At 37.5% G+C, this 20,337-nt stretch overlaps 1 protein-coding gene across 1 annotated transcript in view; it reads right to left on the bottom strand.

Moving 5' to 3' along the window:
• ALG6 (ALG6 alpha-1,3-glucosyltransferase) overlaps positions 1–20,337 on the bottom strand; it is a 67,367-nt gene that overhangs the window by 5,678 nt on the left and 41,352 nt on the right. Inside the window, exons 8-12 of the mRNA XM_059374977.1 lie at positions 16,537–16,722; positions 15,823–15,958; positions 13,719–13,804; positions 12,283–12,367; positions 9,155–9,225 (exon numbers count right to left, since the gene is read on the bottom strand). Coding sequence (XP_059230960.1) covers positions 9,155–9,225; positions 12,283–12,367; positions 13,719–13,804; positions 15,823–15,958; positions 16,537–16,722 — 564 coding nt within the window. The remainder of the gene's footprint in view (positions 1–9,154; positions 9,226–12,282; positions 12,368–13,718; positions 13,805–15,822; positions 15,959–16,536; positions 16,723–20,337) is intronic.

The following is a 20,337-nucleotide window of genomic DNA, read 5'->3' as shown; positions in this document are numbered from 1 at the left end:
TCGAACATTCAGAGAAAGAGAGCTCTTTCATGTTGCGTCCTACTTGAGAAATAAATTAATTCCCAGTACAGTGGTTTCAAAGTTCTTTGTTTATGACCCTCCATGTTACATATTACTAATCTAAGTTAGATCCTCTGCCATAGAAGTGAGAACAATGGAGAAAGAAGAATTTTAAGAGGAAACAAGTTGATTATGGTAGAAGATAAGAGGAAAAAACAAGTAGGAAGCAGTCAAACGAAAAGAGCAGTAATATAGGAAGAAGAGGCATAATACCAATGAATGGAACTACAGGATTTATGACAGAGCTTAGGGTCATAGGTCCCAATTCTGTGACCTTACGTGCACCACTGTCTCATTACCTTCTGGATTCTACTGTGGCAATGCTCAAGAAGAAGGGGACCTGAGTCCTAATCCCATTTCTGCCACTTACTGGATGACCTTGAACAAATGATTAATTTAACCATCTTTCTTTGGTGTAAATGGAAATAGGAGTAATACCTTATATTGTTACATAATTGAAAGAACCCTTTTACAAGTATTATCTAACTTTTTAATAAAATAACTTTTTACTAATGATGGCAGTTGTTGAATACTTGTTGCTATTGTTGTTATCATTTTTATTTTGGGTCTCCTTATTTTACTTTTTAAAGATGTATTTATTTATCTGACAGAGACACAGTAAGAGAATGAACACAAGCAGGGGGAGTGGGAGAGGGAGAAGCAGGTCTCCTGCCAAGCAGGGAGACTGATGCAGGGCTCGATCCCAGGACCCTGGATTCACGACCCACGCCGAAGGCAGATGCATGATGACTGAACCAGCCAAGTACCCCTTCGGTCTCCTTATTTTAAAAGGTTTGAGCATTCTCATCCTTTCTTAGAAGGATGACTTCTCCCCATATCAACCAGCATATGAAATGTAAGTCCTGAGATTACAAACTGATTGAAAACTACCACACTAAAAGAAAATACTAGAGGACTTTCAATTTCATTACTTGATGCCTTTTCAATAAGAGTGTATTCGTTTAAAACATGCACATAGTAGCTGCTCAATAAATATTTTCTCTTTCTGGGTCTTAACTCTTTCCCATTTATTCATTCAGTATTCATTTTTTTAAAAGATTTTATTTATTTATTTGAGAGAGAGAGTGTGTCTGAGAAAACATGAGATGGGAGAAGGTCAGAAGGAGAAGCAGACTCCCCACAGAGCCAGGAGCCTGATTCGGGACTCAATCCCGGGACTCCAGAATCACGACCTGAGCCGGAACACATCCTGAGCTGAAGGCAGTCACCCCACCAACTGAGCCATCCAGGTGCCCCCATTCAACACTCATTTATCAGATACAAGTATTTATTGAAAACTTATGTACAACTGCTCTGAAAGGAATAAAAAGAGGAATATAACTCAGCCCTTGACCTCAAGGTACTTAGTATTTATATTTAAGCAGCAAAATCCCCTGCATCCTAACCTCTGAATCTTTTCCTTCACCACGTTGTTGAAAACAAACCCTTGCTCCCTTCGCCTGAGGAAAACGCTGCCTCTCAGCCCTCTCAACCTCACCTGTTTTGTTGTAGTTTCCAAAGCCTTCCAACAACTTGACCCAGAGCGAGATAACGTTTTTGGTCTCTATCACTTCTTCCACATCAGTTCTCCCCCTCTGCACTCTAAGAATCTCCATGTCCTCAGGCTTTATCCCTATTAGTCCTCAACTTTGTCATCAACCAACCACAAGAGTCACTTCCCTCATTACTCGGTCATTTCAACTCCTTACTCTCTACAAACCTATTTATCCTCATTCCTGGCAATTTTTACATAGATGATTTTCCAATACCCTGACATCTCATTTGCTGGAACTCCTCTCTTCAAGTGATCTCATCTTTATTATCCTCACTAGACAAAACCACGAACCTGGAAAGACCTAACTCTCCTCCTGTACTTATTCCAAAAATACTGAGCAACTGCTCTTGAGGAAAACATTTGCCTACACGAACTGTTTCACTTTAAAGAATTATTTATTTTGAGAGACAGAGCAGAGAGGACAGGCAGAGAGAGAAAATCTCAAGCAGATTCCCTGCTCAATGCGGAGGAGCCCGAGACAAGGCTCATTTCACAATCCTGAGATCAAGACCTGAGCCAAAACAGAGTCAGATGCTTAACCGACTGAGCCATCTAGGTATCCGTTTTCACTTTAGACACGAGATCATGATATTCAAGTGTCTAACAGCTACTATATATTTCTCTAGTCTGTTCACATGTGTCTCTTAAGAAAAATAATCCCCACCTTCCCATAATCTCATAATCCCAACAGCTCCAACCTGCTCTTGCCTAAATACCTTGCCTTCCACTTCATTAAGAAAATTGAAATAAAAGAACTTTTACAGATCCCACCATCACATCACATCTCTTCTCAGCATTAGTACCAATATACTCTGTTGCCTCTTTTTATTAAATGAACTATGCCTGCATCTGTCCAAAGCCAGTCCTTCCATTTATGCTCTGGGTCAGATCCCATCTCCCTTTCCAAGGGGTATCGCTTCAGCAACCCTTAACTCCCTCCTATATCATCAGTGTTCCCTCTCTACAGACCATTCCCACACCATCATTTCTCCTAACACCTTAAGTAACAAGCCCCACTTGACTCTAATTTCTCTACCAATTATTGCTTTTTGCTCCCCTTCTCAGCAAAACTTACCTAAAGAACTGTTTACCTGTCTCACATCATATATAAAAATTAACTCAAAAGGAATCAAAGACTTAAATATAAGAGCTAAATCCATAAACTTCTTAGAAATAACACAAGAGTAAGTCTTTATTACCTGGGATTTGGCAATGGTTTGTTGGACAGGACATCAAAAGCCCAAGCAACAAAAAGAAATAATAGATAAATTGAACTTCATCAAAATTAAAAACTTGACAGTTTTTAAACCTCAAAAAATGCTCAACATTATTAGGGAACTGCAAATCAGAACCACAATGAAATACCCCATAGAATGGGGCGGGGGTAGGGGGAAGGAAAATAACAAATGCTAGCAAGGATGCAGAAAAACTGGAAACATATATTACATTACTGGTGGGAATGCAAAATGGTATAACTGCTGTGGAAAAGTTTGATGGTTCCTCAATCAGTTCAATACAGAATTACTATTGAGCACCCTCCAATAGTACTCTGTTTCTAATCCCACTCCTGGATATAGACTCAGGAGTACTGAAAACAGGGGTGCCTGGGTGGCTCAGCCAGTTGGGTGTCTGTCTTTGGCTCAGGTCATGATCCCAGGATCCTGGGATCTAGCCCCACTTCGGCCTCCTTGCTTAGCAGAGAGCCTGCTTCTCTCTCTCCCTCTGCCTGCTGCTCTGCCTGCTTGTGCTCTGTCAAATAAATAAATAAAATCTTTAAATTAAAAACAAAAAAGAGGTACCAAAAACAAATACTCAAACAAAAACTTATGCAGGGATGTTCATACTGGCACTATTCACAATAACCAAAAGGTAGAAACCCAAATGTCCATCAAATGATGCATGGATGAAGAAAATGTATAGCCATACAATGCAATATTTTTCAGGAATAAAAATGAAGCATTGGGGCGCCTGGGTGGCTCAGCGGGTTAAGCCTCTGCCTTTGGCTCAGGTCATGATCTCAGGATCATGGGATCAAGCCCCACATCGGCTTTCTGCTCAGGGGGAGCCGCTTCCCCCCGCCCCCGCCTACCTCTCTGCCTACTTGTGATCTCTGTCAAATAATTTTTTTTTTAATGAAGTACTGATACTTGCTACAACATAGATGAACTTTGAAAATATTATCTTACATGAAAGAGGTCAGACATAAAAAGCCAAATTTTATATGATTTCAATTATATGAAGTACCCCAAATAGGCAAATCCATAGAGACAGAAAGTAATTTAATGGTTACAAGAATTGACAGATGGGAAGAGAATGGGGATTGACTGCTTAAAGGGTACAAGGTTTCCTTCTTGGGTGATAAAAATATTCTGGAAGTAGATAGTGGTGATAGTTGCACAGCACTGTGACCACTGGTGTATTTTGCCACAAATAAATTTAAAAAAAAATCTACAGCTATCTTCAATTTCTCTCTCATTATTTCTTAAACCCACCTTAATCAGGCTTTCCCCTGCATCACTCCATCAACATTAGCCTTGTCAAAGTCACCAATGACTTCCATTTTGCTGAGGCAAATAGTCTGTTCTCAGCCCTCATCTTGAGTGATCATCTCGTGTTTTTTCCCCTCAGCTTTACTGATATAATTGACATATAACATTGTGTAAGTTTAGGATGTACACCACAATAATTTGATATAAGCATATATTACAAAATGATTATTGCAATGTTAGTTAACACATCCATCAATTCAGTTACACATTAGATCTCCAGAACTTACTCATCTTAAAACATTCATTTTGACCACCTTCGCCCATTTTTCCTTCCTTCTCCCCTGCCCTGGCAACCACCAATAGTACTCTGTTTCTATGAATTTCTACTCTGTTTCTATGGATTAGTTTCTGAGTTTTAATGACTTAGATTCCTTATTTATGTGAGATCACACAATATTCATCTTTCTGTCTGACTTATTTCACTTAGCATAATTCCCTCAAGGTTCATCTATGTTGTTGTAAATGGCAGGATTTCCTTCTTCCTTATGACCGAGTAATAGTTCAAAGTGTGTGCGAGAGTGTGTGCCACGAGTGCGTATATAGTATACATTTTTTTATCCATTCATTTGCTGATGGATATTTAGGTGGTTTCCATGTCTTCGCTACTGCAAATAATGCTACAGTGAACATGGGGATGCAGACACCTCTTCAGGGTCATGATTTCATTTCCTTCAAATATATACCCACCTGTGGGATGGCTGATCACATGGTAGTTCTATTGTAATTTGGGGGAGAACTTCTACAGTGTTTTCCATTGTGGCTATACCAACTTATATTCCCAATAAGAGTGTACAAGGGTTCTCATTTCTCCACATCCTTACCAGTACTTGCTATCACTTGTCTTTTTGATAAGAGCCATTCTGACCGGTATAAAGTGTTACCTCATTGTGCTTCCGATTTGCATTTTCCTGATGATTAGTGATGTTGAGCACCCTTTCAAGTACATGCTGTATAGCTTCTTTGGGAAAATGTCTATTTAAGGTCCTTTGCCCATTTTCAAATTGTTTTTTACTATTGAATTGTATGAATTCCTTATCTATTTTGGAGATTAACTCCTTATTAGGTATATGGTTTGCAAATATTTTCTCCCATTCCATAAGTTGCCTTTTCTTTTTTTTTTAAGATTTATTTATTTATTTATTTGACAGACAGAGATTACAAGTAGGCAGAGAGGCAGGCAGAGAGAGAAAAGAGGAAGCAGGCTCCCCACTTAGCAGAGAGCCCAATGTGGGGCTCGATCCCAGGACCCTGGGATCCTGACCTGAGCCGAAGGCAGAGGCTTTAACTCACTAAGCCACCCAGGTGCCCCCATAAGTTGCCTTTTTCATCTTGTTAATCATTTCTTTTGGTATATTGAAGTTTTTTAGGATGTCAGCCCACTTACTTATTTTTCCTTTTCTTCCTTGTGGTTTTGGTATCATATCTAAAAAATCATTGCTAAGACCAATGGTAAGGAGCTTTGTTCCTATGTTTTCTTCTAGAAGTTTTATGGTTTCAGGTCTTACATTTACATCTTTAATCCATTTCAAGTTAATTTTGTGAATGGGGTAAGATAGGTGACTCATATCCTTAAAATACCTTCTTCACTCAGGGCACCAACTCTTGTGGTTTTTCATCCTACCTTTTAGCCATTCCTATTTGCCTCTTCTCCTAAGACCTCTTAACACGGTGCAGTCCAGGACTCAGTCTCTGGTACTCTTCTCGGTATATACTCACTCCCTTGGTGATTTCACCCAGTCTTATGACTTTGTCCTCTTTACTGACAAACTACTAAATTTGTATCCCCAGCTCACCACCCTCAAGAACTGCACTCATATGTCCAACCCAGACATACATCTAAATGCTGACTCAACATCTCTGCTTGGACGTCCAAAGACCAGTCCAACACTGAACTTGCAACCCTCTCACGAGGTCCACATCTAGCTTAACCCTGTTCCACTGTCAATCTTCCCCATTTCAGTCAATTGCTATTCTATCTTTGCAGTTGCAAGCCAAAAACCATGGACACATATTTGATTTTTCTTTTTCTATCACATGCTACATACAGATCACTAGGAAGCCTTCTGGTTCCTTTTATACACCCACAATGACCACTTCCTGCTTCTTCTACTATTATTGTCTTGGTTGCAGTCACCACCATCTCTCAACTGAATTACAGTAACAGCCTTCTAAATGGTCTCCATGTTTTCTTGCTCCATACAATCTATTCTTCTATTCTTAACATACAGCCAGGATGATCCTTTGATTTTTTTTTTAACAATTTTATTGAGGTAAAATTAATATACAAAGAGGAGCATGTGGGTGGCTCAGTTGTTAAGCATCTGCCTTCCGCTCAGGTCACGATACCAGGCTCCTGGGATTGAGCCCCATATCAGGCTCCCTCCCTGTTCAACGGGAAGCCTGTTCTCCCTCTCCACTCCCCCTGCTTGTATTCCCTCTCTCACTGTCTATCAAATAAATATTTTTAAAAAATTAATATACAAAGAATTGCACATACTAATGTATATAGTTTGATAAGCAGAGTGATCTTTTTAAAACATCAAGGGGACCTGGGTGGCTCAGTTGGTTAGGCATTTGCCATCAGCTCAGGTCATGAACCCAGGATCCTGGGATCAAGCGGGCTTCTCCCTCTCCCTCTGCCTGCTGCTCCCCATCCTTGTGCACACTCTCTATCTGTCAAATAAATAATTTTTTTTAATCTTAAAAAAAAAAAAATCAAGTCAGATCATGAATCCCCGACACCCCTCCCAAGCCAAATTTCCTAATGTGACCTATAAGGTCCTATAAAACTTACACCTCTGTTACCTCTTTAACTTAATGTTTTATTAACCTGCACTTTGACTACTCCACTCTGGCCACACTGGTCATTCTGTTGTTCACTAAACATCCAGGCTTATTCCCATCTTAGGGCTTCACACAGGCTGTTCCATCTAGAATGTTATATCCTAAATACCCCAGCTAATTTCCCCAGCATCTTCAGTCCGCCCCAGTATCTCCTCACAAGGCCTAACTTGACATCTGTATTAAAATTACAATCTGTACTTGCTTCTGTACCCTCACCTCCAACACTCCCAACTTCCCTTATCCTGCTTTATTTCTTCCTCAGGGCCTTTATTACCTTCTAAAACACTATTTAATTTCTTTTTATTTTTAATTTAATTTCTTTTTATTTTTATTTAATTATTAGTGACTATCTTTAAGAATGAAAGCTAAGAATGTAGGGATTTTTAGCTGCTTTGTTCATGGATATATACCAAGGGCACAGAACAGTACCTGGCAAACATAGGCACTCGATGAATATTTATTGAATGAAATATCTATTTACTGATAGATTAGCTAGGGACGACCAAGAAAAACTTTTAATGCTCACTTTAAAATATTTTATCAAAATTATATTAAGCCATGCGCTATTATATATAATCTAAGTATAGCTGTAGAGTAGGAACTCCCAGAAATTCAGGGCCCAAGAGCTAATTTGAATGGTCAGGTTACAGATCACTGAATGGACTGCCTTAGTATGGGGTAGAAAATCTGGGGGAAAATACACGTGTTTGAAAGCAAACCTTTCCATAGTTTCATCCCCTTGTACTAGGAATGTGTGGATGGCCAGCCAAGCCTCACATAATAGTGAAAGAAACTAACTCAGGTTTAGACTTTGGGGGATGAAACTAAGCTATCCTCCTGGTCTGCAACAATGTGAGACTATTTAGTTCCAAGCAAAGAAGCTTTCCACATAGGCAGCCCAGCTTACTATAAAGCTCTGCTTTGAGTTTTTAGTTCAAAGTTCCACCTAATAAACGCAATTTATTGCAGAATAAATTTGTCATTGGTTATTCTTTACAGGGAACTTCCATAGGAACCTAGCAAACACAGGATAAGGGGTGGGATTGATCTAGGGCAGGATTCAAGTACTCCAATGTTTCCTGGACAAATACTATTTTAATACTGGGATAATATACCCCCACTGTCACCTAATTTCTATGATAACCAGGAAGAATTTTAATGCTCTTAAAGCAAAGTAGTCTGACTGGGGATTGCCAATAGGGTCTAAATAAAGGTTTTAGTTTTTGTTTTAATATTTTATTATTTGACAGAGATCGTAAGTAGACAGAGAGGCAGGTAGGCATAGAGAGGAAGCAGGCTTCCTGCTGAGCAGAGAGCCCAATGTGGGGCTCCATCCCAGGACCTTGAGATCATGACCTGAGCTAAAGGCAGAGGCTTAACCAACTGAGCCACCCAGGTGCCCCTTCATTTTTTTTCAGGTTCCTTGCTCAGCAGGGAGCCTGCTTCTCCCTCTGCCTCTGCCTACCACTCTGTCTGCTTGTGCTCACTCTCGCTCCTCTCTCTCTCTGACAAATAAATAAAATCTTAAAAAAAAAAAAAGATTTTATTTATTTATTTGACAGATAGAGATCACAAGTAGGCAGAGAGGCAGGCAGAGAGAGAGAGGAGGAAGCAGGCTCCCCACAGAGCAGAGCCATTGGGCTCAATCCCAGGACCCTGGGATCATGACCTGAGCCAAAGGCAGAGGCTTTAACCCACTGAGCCACCCAGGCGCCCCCTAAGCAAAGGTTTTGATAAAAGAAATAGCAAGGGGTCAACATATGAAAGTCCCAAAAGAGGTGAATGAAGACAACAAAGCTAAATAGATATGGAGATATGGAAATGAAGGAAATGAAAAAGGCAAAGATGACAAACAGGCTCCAACCTGAGGAAAATCTCTAGCATATAAAAAACATATAGGAAGAAACAGAAATAATTATGCCAGTAATAATTCTATGAAACTTTTTCAGTTTAAAATATATTTTAAAAGAAGTAAAACTGTAAGAAATCATTATGGAAAAATATAATTTTATGAATAATTTTATGCAACTACATAGTAACATTTGTGTGGTTTTGTTTTGTACTTAGGTGATTATATGTAGCTAATAAATTTATGTATATATAATATACACATAGTAATAAATAAATAAAACACATTTTTACTTACAATGATACCAAGAGAATGGACTTTTCATGTACTTGGAAAGAAAATAAAAAGAATGACAGTGCACAGCTAACCTTTAAGAAAAAGGGGGGAGAATGAGATATAACAACTTATAAACTATAATAGTTTAATTATGAAGCTAAATAAAAATCATCTGAAGTAAAATTTTAAAGCTTAATGTAGTTTCTATCTAGAAGGAAAATATCTATACAACATTAATGCATAATATTTTATTCAAATACAGAAAAACATTGCTTGAAAAAATAATGATTATAAAGCTATACTTAACCATCTAAAACAATTTCATTCAGACTCAATTATTAATAAACAAAACTACTAAATACTTCAGACACACAATCAGACCTTCATTCCCCCCTTGGAATCTTTGACAATTAAAAGGGACTGAAGGACAAGAAGTTCAAAAACACCTCACGAAACAAATGTGGGTATTAAGAAGGGCACATATTGCATGGAGCACTGGGTATGGTGCATGAATAATGAATTATGGAACACTGAAAAAAAAATAAATTTAAAAAATAATAGTTAAAAAATAAAAACAAATCTATTTTAGTATATTTTTTAAATGTACAATTCAATAAAATATATTAAATGTTTTCTGAAGTCATCATTTGCTATTTGGGGTTTAAAATTAAAATTACTTAGGTCTATTATCAGAAGTTTATGATCTGCATACTGAACATCTATCTACACACATGCAATCCAGAGCAAATCCTATCTACACCACTTTCTAATTACAATATCCACCCACTTCTCTCCATTCCCCCCTGCTAATAGTGGGAAAGGAGTGGTCTAAGCCACACTCATCTTTCTCCTGGACTACTGCAATAACCTCCTAATTGGTAACACTCTTGCTTCCTTACAGTCCATTATGTACTCAGCCACCATATCAGATCATGTAAATTTCCCTGTTTAAAATCCTCAGATAGCTTCCCATTAACACTGAGAATAAAATCCAAACTCCTGTCTGGGTCCTGCCTTCCTCTTCCAGTCTATTTCTTACTATCTCCCTCACGCACTTCACACCAGCCACTTCATACCTGTCCCTTTTTGTGCTGAACATGCCAAACATGTTCCTGCTTTAAGAAAAAACTTCATTTTATCAAGTCAGAGCACAGACCTTCTTAGTGAATGGTTCCTTCTGGCTAGTCATTCAGCTCAAGGCCTAAATGTCACTTCCGTAGACAGGCCTTCCCCTGTTCAAGCTAAAGTACTGCCCCACCAGCACTCCTTTCATATAACACTATTTTCTTCATAGCTCCATCACTTCCAGATATTTTCTCATGAACAAATCTATTCTGTTTACTGTCCTTCTCCTAGCATTGGCAGGAAAGGCCCCAATTAAGAGAAAAGGGATATGAGCTGTCATTCACTTACACACCAGTACTTGGAAAAGGACCTGGCACATTAGCAGGCACTCAACATATGCTACTTGAATAGATTAAATATGATCACTCTGCTGCTATACATGTATTAGTATTATACCATCAATTACCTCAATTATAGGCTTATATTGAGAAATAATTCAATCTTTATTGAAAGGAAAACATTTAGAAATAATTATAATATATATATAATATAATGGGAAATGTTTTCAAAGTTCTCAGGAACATTCAGTAAGAATTCAAAACATCAACATTAATAAGAAAAATCATTAATATAAATCATTTTTAGTTTTTTAAAGATAATGGCTTATATACTAAAACAGCAAACAGAATAAAATTAGGAGATTAAGAGAAAAAAAAGTTTTTTCTGGCTTATAATCCTAAAAGTAATTACCTCTAACACTGCTACAGTTACTCAAACTCTGAAATTCCACTCGATTATCTTTGAAATAATACCTTTATTTAGCATGCTATTTCCTAGAAAAATAACATAATCATATGTAAGCTTGTAAATATTTCAAGTTAGGGCTATTAACAACATCAGAGCATTATTATTATTCCTTCTATTCTAAAAGTCCTATAGAAGAGTAACAGATGATGTAGAATGCTCAGAGTTCATTCTCAGAATGAAACAAGAAATTGTCAATAAAAAGGTAATAAAAAAGAAAAGAGGAACATGAAACTATTGTTTTGCACTGTGGTACCCATATGCACTTCTGAAGTATTTTACTGTTTTGCTCTGTTCTGGCTTGTTTCTGAAATGCAATATAAATAAGTGCCCATCTCAAAATTGAAATCCTAATTTCTAAAATGTCCCCTTATTAAGCCCATTAAGAGTTTTAATAAACTAAATTTTCTTGAGTATCATTTTAGAGACCAAGGCATAAAGGAACCAAATTTCAAATACCACAGAAATACAACCAGGAAGGAATTTGTGAGCCTACTCAGAGAAACCCAAAGGTGTAGGAAATATAACCAATTCATCTTCAAACTAACACAAGTCATCTTTCTTAAACAGAGATCTGTCCCCTATCCTCAAAAAGCTTTTTTGGCTCTTCTGGCACACAAATCAAACTCCCAACTTTTTTAAGCTAGCATTCAAGGTCTTACCCAATTAGAGCCTTTTCAACTCTTATCTCCCACTATATCCTTTCCTAACCTCAAAACACACACACACACACACACACGTCACACAATTTTCACTGTATGCTATTCCCAGCATTCCCTATCCTTTCCTCCACTGTATCCAAGCTCTTCCTCCTGCCTTGAATTCTCTAATGCTACATAACCTCCTATTCCAAATCTTGCCCAGCTTTCAAAATTTGGCTCCAATTCCACTTACTCTAAGAAGCTGTCTAAAATCTGCCCCAAAGTAATATTTCCCTTTTCTACACTATCACAGCATTTAATGTGTAACTAAAAGAACTTACTACCTTCTACTTAATAGCATAATTATTTAAACATGTCTATTTCCACTCTTTTCTTCTCTGTATTCCCTAATACAAAGCAGAAATTAAAGAGTTGTTGAATTAAACCGAAAGATTCTGATTATTCAGCCTAATATAAAACACAGCACCAACATATGTCACTCAATAAATGTTCACCAAATAAATGAATACCTTATTTCCCAGTCCAGTAAACCCCATTCAGAGGAAGAAAATAATTACCTGTATTTTTAAAAGATCAGATGCAGCAAGAATTAAGTATTTAAAGTAATGAGAAACTTACCAGAGTAAATCTGAATCCTCTGGGAGAGGGCTTAAGTGTTAATTTTATACATGCAGGAAGCAGGCTCAAAAATGTAAAACAAAAGCTAAAAAAAAGAATAAAAATAAGACATTTGTTTTCTTTATAGAGCTATGTAATTAAAGCAAGGAAATATCGTTTAATATAAGGATCACGTTACTTGTTTATTTCAAATTAAAGGTTTTCTTATTTATTAAATGTGAACTTAACACCAAATATTTAAATAAAATCCATTCATTGAAATATTTACACACTTTTATACGTAATTATATAATACAGAAAAACTATTATAATGGTTACATTACTTATAGAAAAGATATACAAAGATAGCAAACACTCAAAATAAGAAAACACTATCAGGCATAAAAAGACAATATTATTTGTAACACAAACATTCATAAAATTTACTCACAAAAGAACCTCTCACAAAAGTTAACTATTTGATTTTCAGCCCATGGTAAATCAGAGAGAACAAGTTAGAAAGGAAGTGGGTAGCTGCCAGAGCTTCTCCTAGTGATGGCCTATGGGCAGGGAGGAAAAGGAACTCAATGAGCAGAGCCATGGGGAGCCATTTGGTACCAAACAGCTTTTGCAAGCCCTAAGGACAAATTATAACACAATAACTGATTTTCCAACTGTTGGTGGCTTTGTGGTGTGTCAACTTGGCTCAGCTGAACTACGGTTCCCTGAATATGCTTCTAGATAGAGTGGGCTACAAGAGATATTCTCAGAACTGGAGGACAGAGGGAGGCAGCACCATTATGCAGCATGCACACACAGATACCTTCTCCCAGTTATTCAAACACTAATCTTGGAGCTGCTGAGGCGATTTTGGGCAGATGTAATGAAAGTTTCTCTTCAGTTGATTTTAACTTAATCAAAAGGGGGATTCTTAGATGGCCTGACTTAATCAATTCGAAGGCTTTTAAAAGAGAGCTTAGGTCTGCCCTAAATTGAGATTCCAAACAGCAACTGGGTTTGAATTGCTCTTCCTCCCCCTTAGATACTCTTTCCTAAATGCCTGCCTTGTGGACTTCCAGTTTGTTCAGTCAGATCCCCTGACGGTATTTGCCAATTCCTTGTAATAAATTCACACGCACACACACACCCTCCTACTCATTCTTCTCTGGTTGAACCCTGATTGATACACCACTGAAAATCACGGCTCTTCAAGATAATGTTTAATCATGTTTATTAGACTTTGTTTAAGGAGGAGGGAAATAGGTAACAATCCAGGAAGATTATCACTTCACATACTTCAAATAATAATTTTGGTATATAAAGAGATAGGTAATGTTATATGAAAAATTCACTAATGAACACCTCATTCCCTAATGACACCAGATAAATGATATATTACCATAATACTTTTAGAGAAGAGCTTCTACAACACCATACTCGAACTTTATATCTCTTACCTGATTATTATCTGGATGTGACGTGGCAAAATATCCTTGATCTTCAGAAAGATACTGACGCTGCACCAAATATTGGCCACTTTATCCTTAAAAGAGATTTGTGAGTTTTACATTCTGATATAATAGAAATATTAAACTCTATCAAAGTACAGCCCATGATTTCTAAATAAACTTTTGAGACATAAAACTTTTGTTCACAACTGTTTTATAACTGAGTTGCTTAAACTCTCCAGGAATACACACACACACATTTTTCGTTTTTTGCAATGAGAGTTGACCAATCACAAGCCAACCATAATCCAGACATTCCCAAGAAATATTTATTATTTTTCAAAGAACAGCACACTATCCCGAAATATTTAAGTTACTCATCTTTGGACATTTTTTCTAGGAAATCTTTTTTCCTAATTTGTAGAACATACATTTTTTGGACCCATTTTATCACACACCTAAAATTGTCCCAAATATAACCTACTAACAACTCACAATGACAAGAGTTAATTGCTAATAAATCAAGGCATTTAAAGACATTAGCAGTTGTGGTAGGATTGCTTTCAAAATTAAATTTGTAACTACAGCACTCTGCTTGTGAAACCCACCCTCTACACAGCTGCTTAACTCACAGCTGTGTAAGCATAACATCAAGAAAGTAACTATCACTGACAACTGCACCATCCCACTTCCCCCTGTCGATCAAAGAAAATGCTCTTCAGATTTTGAGGGTAGTCAGGGAATGGAGGTGGCCAGCAACACTGTCAAACATGTACGATACACATCTTTATAATTACTGTGATAAATACTATTTTTGAAATGGAAGGCAAGGCAGAGAACCAAGAAGCTTAGATGGAGAATTAACTTTTCTTTATATAGGTTTTAAGGTTAGAGGAAGTATTAGGAAAAACACAGTTTTCAAAATTCACACAACTCTGCCATGTACAAGCTCTGTGAGTCTCTGACCTCAGTTTTCTGATCTACAAAATTATACTTCAGTCAGACCTATTATGAGAATCAAATAAAATCACATGTGAAGTATGTGGCACCTAGTAAGTAAGAGTGATGACAAGAATAGTGACGATTTGTGATTATCACTATCAGGAGCGACAGCATCCCCATCAACATTTAAGTCGCATATGCCTGTTCCATCAACACCAAACTCTTTCTTGGCCTCTTTCAAAATGCTTGTAACATCCTACTAGAGATCCAGTAAAAGACAGATAATCGATAGCAATTTATATATTCAAAAATTAGAAAGATATATATGCTTTTCTAATTCTTTTTAAAAGAAATGTTTATCAAAAGCAAATTATCTATAAATATGTTGTCTCTAACTTTATTAAAAGGCCTTTTCGTTTCAGAAAAATGGTTTGTTTAATTTAATTACCAAATCTAAATCATCAAATTATCCACGTAATAAAAGTTTAACAAGAGTGATTAAGCTAGCATTAAATGAAATGAAAGATTCTCATTAAAAAATTACTATGGATGAAGGTTATATAAGGAAATTATGAGATCTTGCTGAAGCAAACATGATTTAGTTTAATAAATAATTTCCTAAGACTAAAAAGAGAATATAAACCAAAAAATTACAGAGCTGTTAACTTTGTAGCTGCAACTACTCATGCTGTCTTTCACTATGGATCTTATTTCATTAGAAAAATATATAACTGAAGAGTGCCTGGGTAGCTCAATCATTAAGTGCTGCCTTCGGCTCAGGTCATAATGCCAGGGTCTTGGGATCAAGCCCCACATTGGGCTCCCTGCTCTGCGGGGAACCTGTTCTCCCTCTCCCGCTCCCCCTGCTTGTGTTCCCTCTCTCGCTGTTTCTCTCTCTGTCAAAAAAATAAATAAAATCTTTTTAAAAAAAAGAAAAATATATAACTAAATTATGGATTTCATGATGGCATAAATATTATCTATTCATTTAATGTACTAGAAAATGCCAGCTGAGCTAGAGGTTATATACTGGATTAAATAACTGACAAGGAATGATTGCAACGAGAGTAGCTGAAGTTACTACTCCTGTGTGTCTCCTATATGAAATCCCCAGAGGTCACAGCAAAACAGTGTTAACAGAAAGGAGTAAGGAGAAAGTACTTAAACATACCTCAAATAACCCACGATCAACTGGGAAGAGTCTTCTTAGAACTTGCATTGTTTGCTCCCTTTCTGTAAAGAATGGCAGCCAGCAGAGAATGAAGGAAGCCACAACTGTACAAGACAGCTTAATTAACAAAACAAACCTAGAACAAAAACAAAGGTACCCAGTAAGACAGGGAGAGATTAAGAATTCTGAGAAATCAGTCTCAGTCTCACTGAAGATAATAAATTTAAATGTATAGTAATGACAAATCTATGCTACTAATATTAACATGGGAGTCTACTCAAATCAGAGTTAAGAAATTCACAATTAATAAGATGTATAGCTCTCCAACAAAAAGACTATCACCACCTTAATTAACATTTAACTTACATGCTTTTCCAATGCAGTCATGAAGAAAAACGTCAAATTGGGATGTATTTCTATTAAGTATAAAATGTAATATGCTCTAAATGGATGAAATCCTATAGCAATGCTCTAACAAACCAATCCACATTACCTCTGGTAAATGTACATTGATCAAAATATTCCTCTTGTTAGGAAGATTTAAAATAAAATTAGAGAACAGGACTTAATCTCTCTTCCAACTCACTCCACAGTCAACACATTATTAAGAAATCACCTGAAGGCAAAAATGAAAGACCACCTTCTTCCTGGTAAGTATGCCAAACAGATTCTCTGAAGTACTTCTAAAAATTCTGTTGTTTAAAAGCCACTCACCCCTCTCCTTTCAGGCCTTTTTTAAAACACTTGCCAAGCAAAAAGCAAAAAAATGGCAAGGAGTGGTAAAGTTCCATCTGTTTATAATTTATAGCTAAGCAAAATGCCAGTGAGCCTAGGAGGTCCCAGTCACAAGATACTCCAAGAACACCCCACAAAGCAAAGCCAAGACTCACAGAATTATATATGTTCTTATGTCAAGGAAATTAACTCAATAATTAAAAGAAATAAATCTTGTATTTTATAGAGCATATTTCACATGTGATTTTAAAATAATATATAATGAAGGCTATTTCTAAACAGAAATTGGAAGTATTGAGATGATAAACTAATATGAAATTGCATAATGGCCTCAAATACATCAAATTGACTGCTAAACAGAGCAACTGATTTGCTTAGATTTAAAACATCACTAAACAGTTAACACATAGCTTTCTGTTAGACTATCTCAGAATATTACTATAATAACATACCAAAATCTAGAGAATAAAACAATGCTCCAAAGTAAAACACACACACACAGCCTTACTGATATCCCCATACTTTCTTCTATAATCAATATTATAATTAATATGTCTTTGATTGAAACTGATAACCTTATTATAGTAAAACAACATCACAGTTAGACTTTGCAGTTCAAAATGGTTGAGCTGACCTCTCACATTTACCTCACTCCTTCCTGAGACCCCCCTAAAGTGACAGGGAATTTTATTTCTTTATTTTTAATTTTTTTTAAAGATTTTATTTATTTGACAGAGGGAGACAGCAGGAGAGAGCACAAGCAGAGGGAATGGCAGGCAGAGGCAGAGGGAGAAACAGGCGCCCCACAGAGCAGGGAACCCAATGTGGGGCTCGATCCCAAAAGCAGACATGTAACCAACTGAACAACCCAGGCACCCAGATGAGGAATTTTTAAAAGTAAATATTCACAGCTGTAAAGAGAGCAGGAAGATGAGTTACAACAGATGAAGATTTCAACACATTTTCAGAAGACAGAGGACACGGAGCATAAATAAAATAGGACAGAAGAAGCCAGAGCTTAGAAAATGCGGAGAAAGGCTGAGCAAGCAAGGAGCCAATGCACTCTGCAAGCCCCTAGAGAACTCAAGAAACACCAAGTAGGTTAGAGTGCTTGAGTAACATGTTGAAAAGAAAACAGGAGGATTAAATGAAAATGCCTACATGGAGGCATTTTCCTTACTCCTACCCCACCTTGCTCCTATGCAGAGGTTATCTAGGAACCAAATATTTACCCCCCAGGCAACAGAAGAAGGAACATTTCTCCAAAAACATGGAATTAACTATCCAGGACAGCTAGTGTAGAAGTGAACACCAGCACTTTAATTTAAGTGTAAATTAAAATCTCCACATTCTGACACTTACGGAGCCTAAATGTTCTGGCCAGCTCCCTGCCCACTTACCCTACAGTGGGCCAAATACACAGAGAACTCACATGCTACTTTTTCTTCTGCCTTATTCTTTTTTTTTTTTTAAGGTTTTTTTTTGGACAGAAATCACAAGCAGGCAAAGAGGCAGGCAGAGAGAGAGAAGAGGAAGCAGGCTCCCCACCAAGCAGAGAGCCCGATGCGGAACACGATCCCAGGACCCTGAGACCATGACCTGAGCCGAAGGCAGAGGCTCAACCCACTGAGCCACCCAGGTCCCCCTTTCTTCTGCCTTATTCTTTTTTTTTTTTTTAAAGATTTTTTATTCATTTATTTATTTGACAGAGAGAAATCACAAGTAGATGGAGAGGCAGGCAGAGAGAGAGGGAAGCAGGCTCCCCGCTGAGCAGAGAGCCCGACGCGGGACTTGATCCCAGGACCCTGGGATCAGGACCTGAGCCGAAGGCAGCAGCTTAACCCACTGAGCCACCCAGGCGCCCCTCTTCTGCCTTATTCTTAAATAAGAATAGATATATTAGGATCAAACAGACATTTTAGAAAAACCTGTAACAAGAAAAAAAAAAACCCAAAATGAAAAGGGGAAAAAACTGACCTTAGAAGAATGGAAATAATTCAGGGAATAGTAGAAAAAGAGTAAATTTAAATTTAAGATAGGATTAATTAAAAAATGAGATTTAATAGATGTATTAGAGATAAAGTCATGATAATCTAAACCATAAAACAAAAGATAAAGAGATGCTCAAGGGGGCGCCTGGGCGGCTCAGGTCATGATCTCAGGGTCCTGGGATCGAGTCCCACATCGGGCTCTCTGCTCAGCGGGGAGCCTGCTTCCCTCTCTCTCTCTCTGCCTGCCTCTCCATCTACTTGTGATTTCTCTCTGTCAAATAAATAAATAAAATCTTTAAAATAAAAAAATAAAAAAAGAGAGATGCTCAAGACAGAGGTGAAGGGGTGCCTGGACGGCTCTAACAGTTGAGTGGCAGATGCTTGATTCTGACTCAGGTGGTGATCTCAGGGTTGGAGATCAAGCCGGACAAAAAGCTCCATGCTCAGTGGAGGATCTACTTAGGATTCTCTGGTTTCTCTAGATTCTCCCTCTGCCTCTCCCCCCACTCAAATGCACACACTGATAAATGAGTAAATCTTATTTTAAATCTTAAAAAAAAAAAAAAGAGGTGAAAACTCTAACATCTGTCTAATAAACTCAAGAAAGAGTAAAGTGAGAAAATCATTGAAGAAAATACAGAATTTCCCAGAACTGAAGAACATGAGTCTTCAAAAAGAATGACTCACAGAGTATCCAAAACAACTGTTGCAAACCCATGCCTAAACAAATCACTGTTAAATTTCAGAGCCCAAAAGGTAAAAAAATAGTAACAGCAGCAGCAGTAACAAAAGATAATAATAGCAATAAATAACTCATATAGAGCTTAGTATCTCCCAGGTACTATTTTCTTTATGTATAATATTTCACTTAATTCTCAAAACAAGCATACAGGGGCACCTGGGTGGCTCATTTAGTTAAGTGTCTGCCTTCGGCTCAGGTTATGATCCCGGGGTCCTGGAATCAAGCCCCGAAACGGGCTCCCTCCTCTGTGGGGAGTCTGCTTCTCCCTCTCCATCTGCCCCTTCCCCTGCTTGTGGTCTCTCTCTCAAATAAATAAAGTCTTTAAAAAAAAAAAAAAAAAGCATACAAAGTGGGGCACCTGGCTGGTTCAGTCAAAAGAGCATTGATTCTTGATCTCAGGACTGTGAGTTCAAGCCCCACATTGGGCACAGAGATTACTTAAATAAATCAATAAGTAAACATTTTTTAAAAACATACAAAGGGTAATTATTATCCCTGTGTAACAAATGAAGAAAGTACACAGTGGTTAAAAAAATGTGTCCCCACAAAATGACAAAAATCCCAAAAGCTTGAAGACTTTGATTTTAAACACAGAGGAAATCCACTACAAATTCACCAGAAGGGTTAAAATGAAAATGACTGACAGTTGGTGAAGATGAGCACCTGGAAATCCTACCTTGTTTCTAATGGCAGTGTGACTGGTATAACATGCTTGAAAATAATTTGAGAATATCTGAAATTAAACATGTGCACACCTGGGGCACCTGGGTGAATCAGTCAGTTAAATGTCTGGTTCTAGATTTCAGCTCAGGTCATGATCTCAGGGTTGTGAGATCAAGCCCTGCGTCAGGCTCCACACTGGGCACAGAGCCTGATTAAGATTCTCTCTCTCTCTCCCCCTCTGCCCCTCCTCACCTGGCTCCCTCTCTTAAAAAAAATAAATAAATAAACATGTGCACACCCTATAACGCAGCAATTCTACTCATAAAAAATATATTTAGGAGGTGCCTGGGTGGCACAGTGGGTGCCTTCAGCTCAGGTCATGAT

Source organism: Mustela nigripes, chromosome 14 (assembly GCF_022355385.1).
Source record: "Mustela nigripes isolate SB6536 chromosome 14, MUSNIG.SB6536, whole genome shotgun sequence".
NCBI classification, from domain to species: domain Eukaryota; kingdom Metazoa; phylum Chordata; class Mammalia; order Carnivora; family Mustelidae; genus Mustela; species Mustela nigripes.
This window is presented reverse-complemented; position numbering and strand designations above follow the sequence as displayed.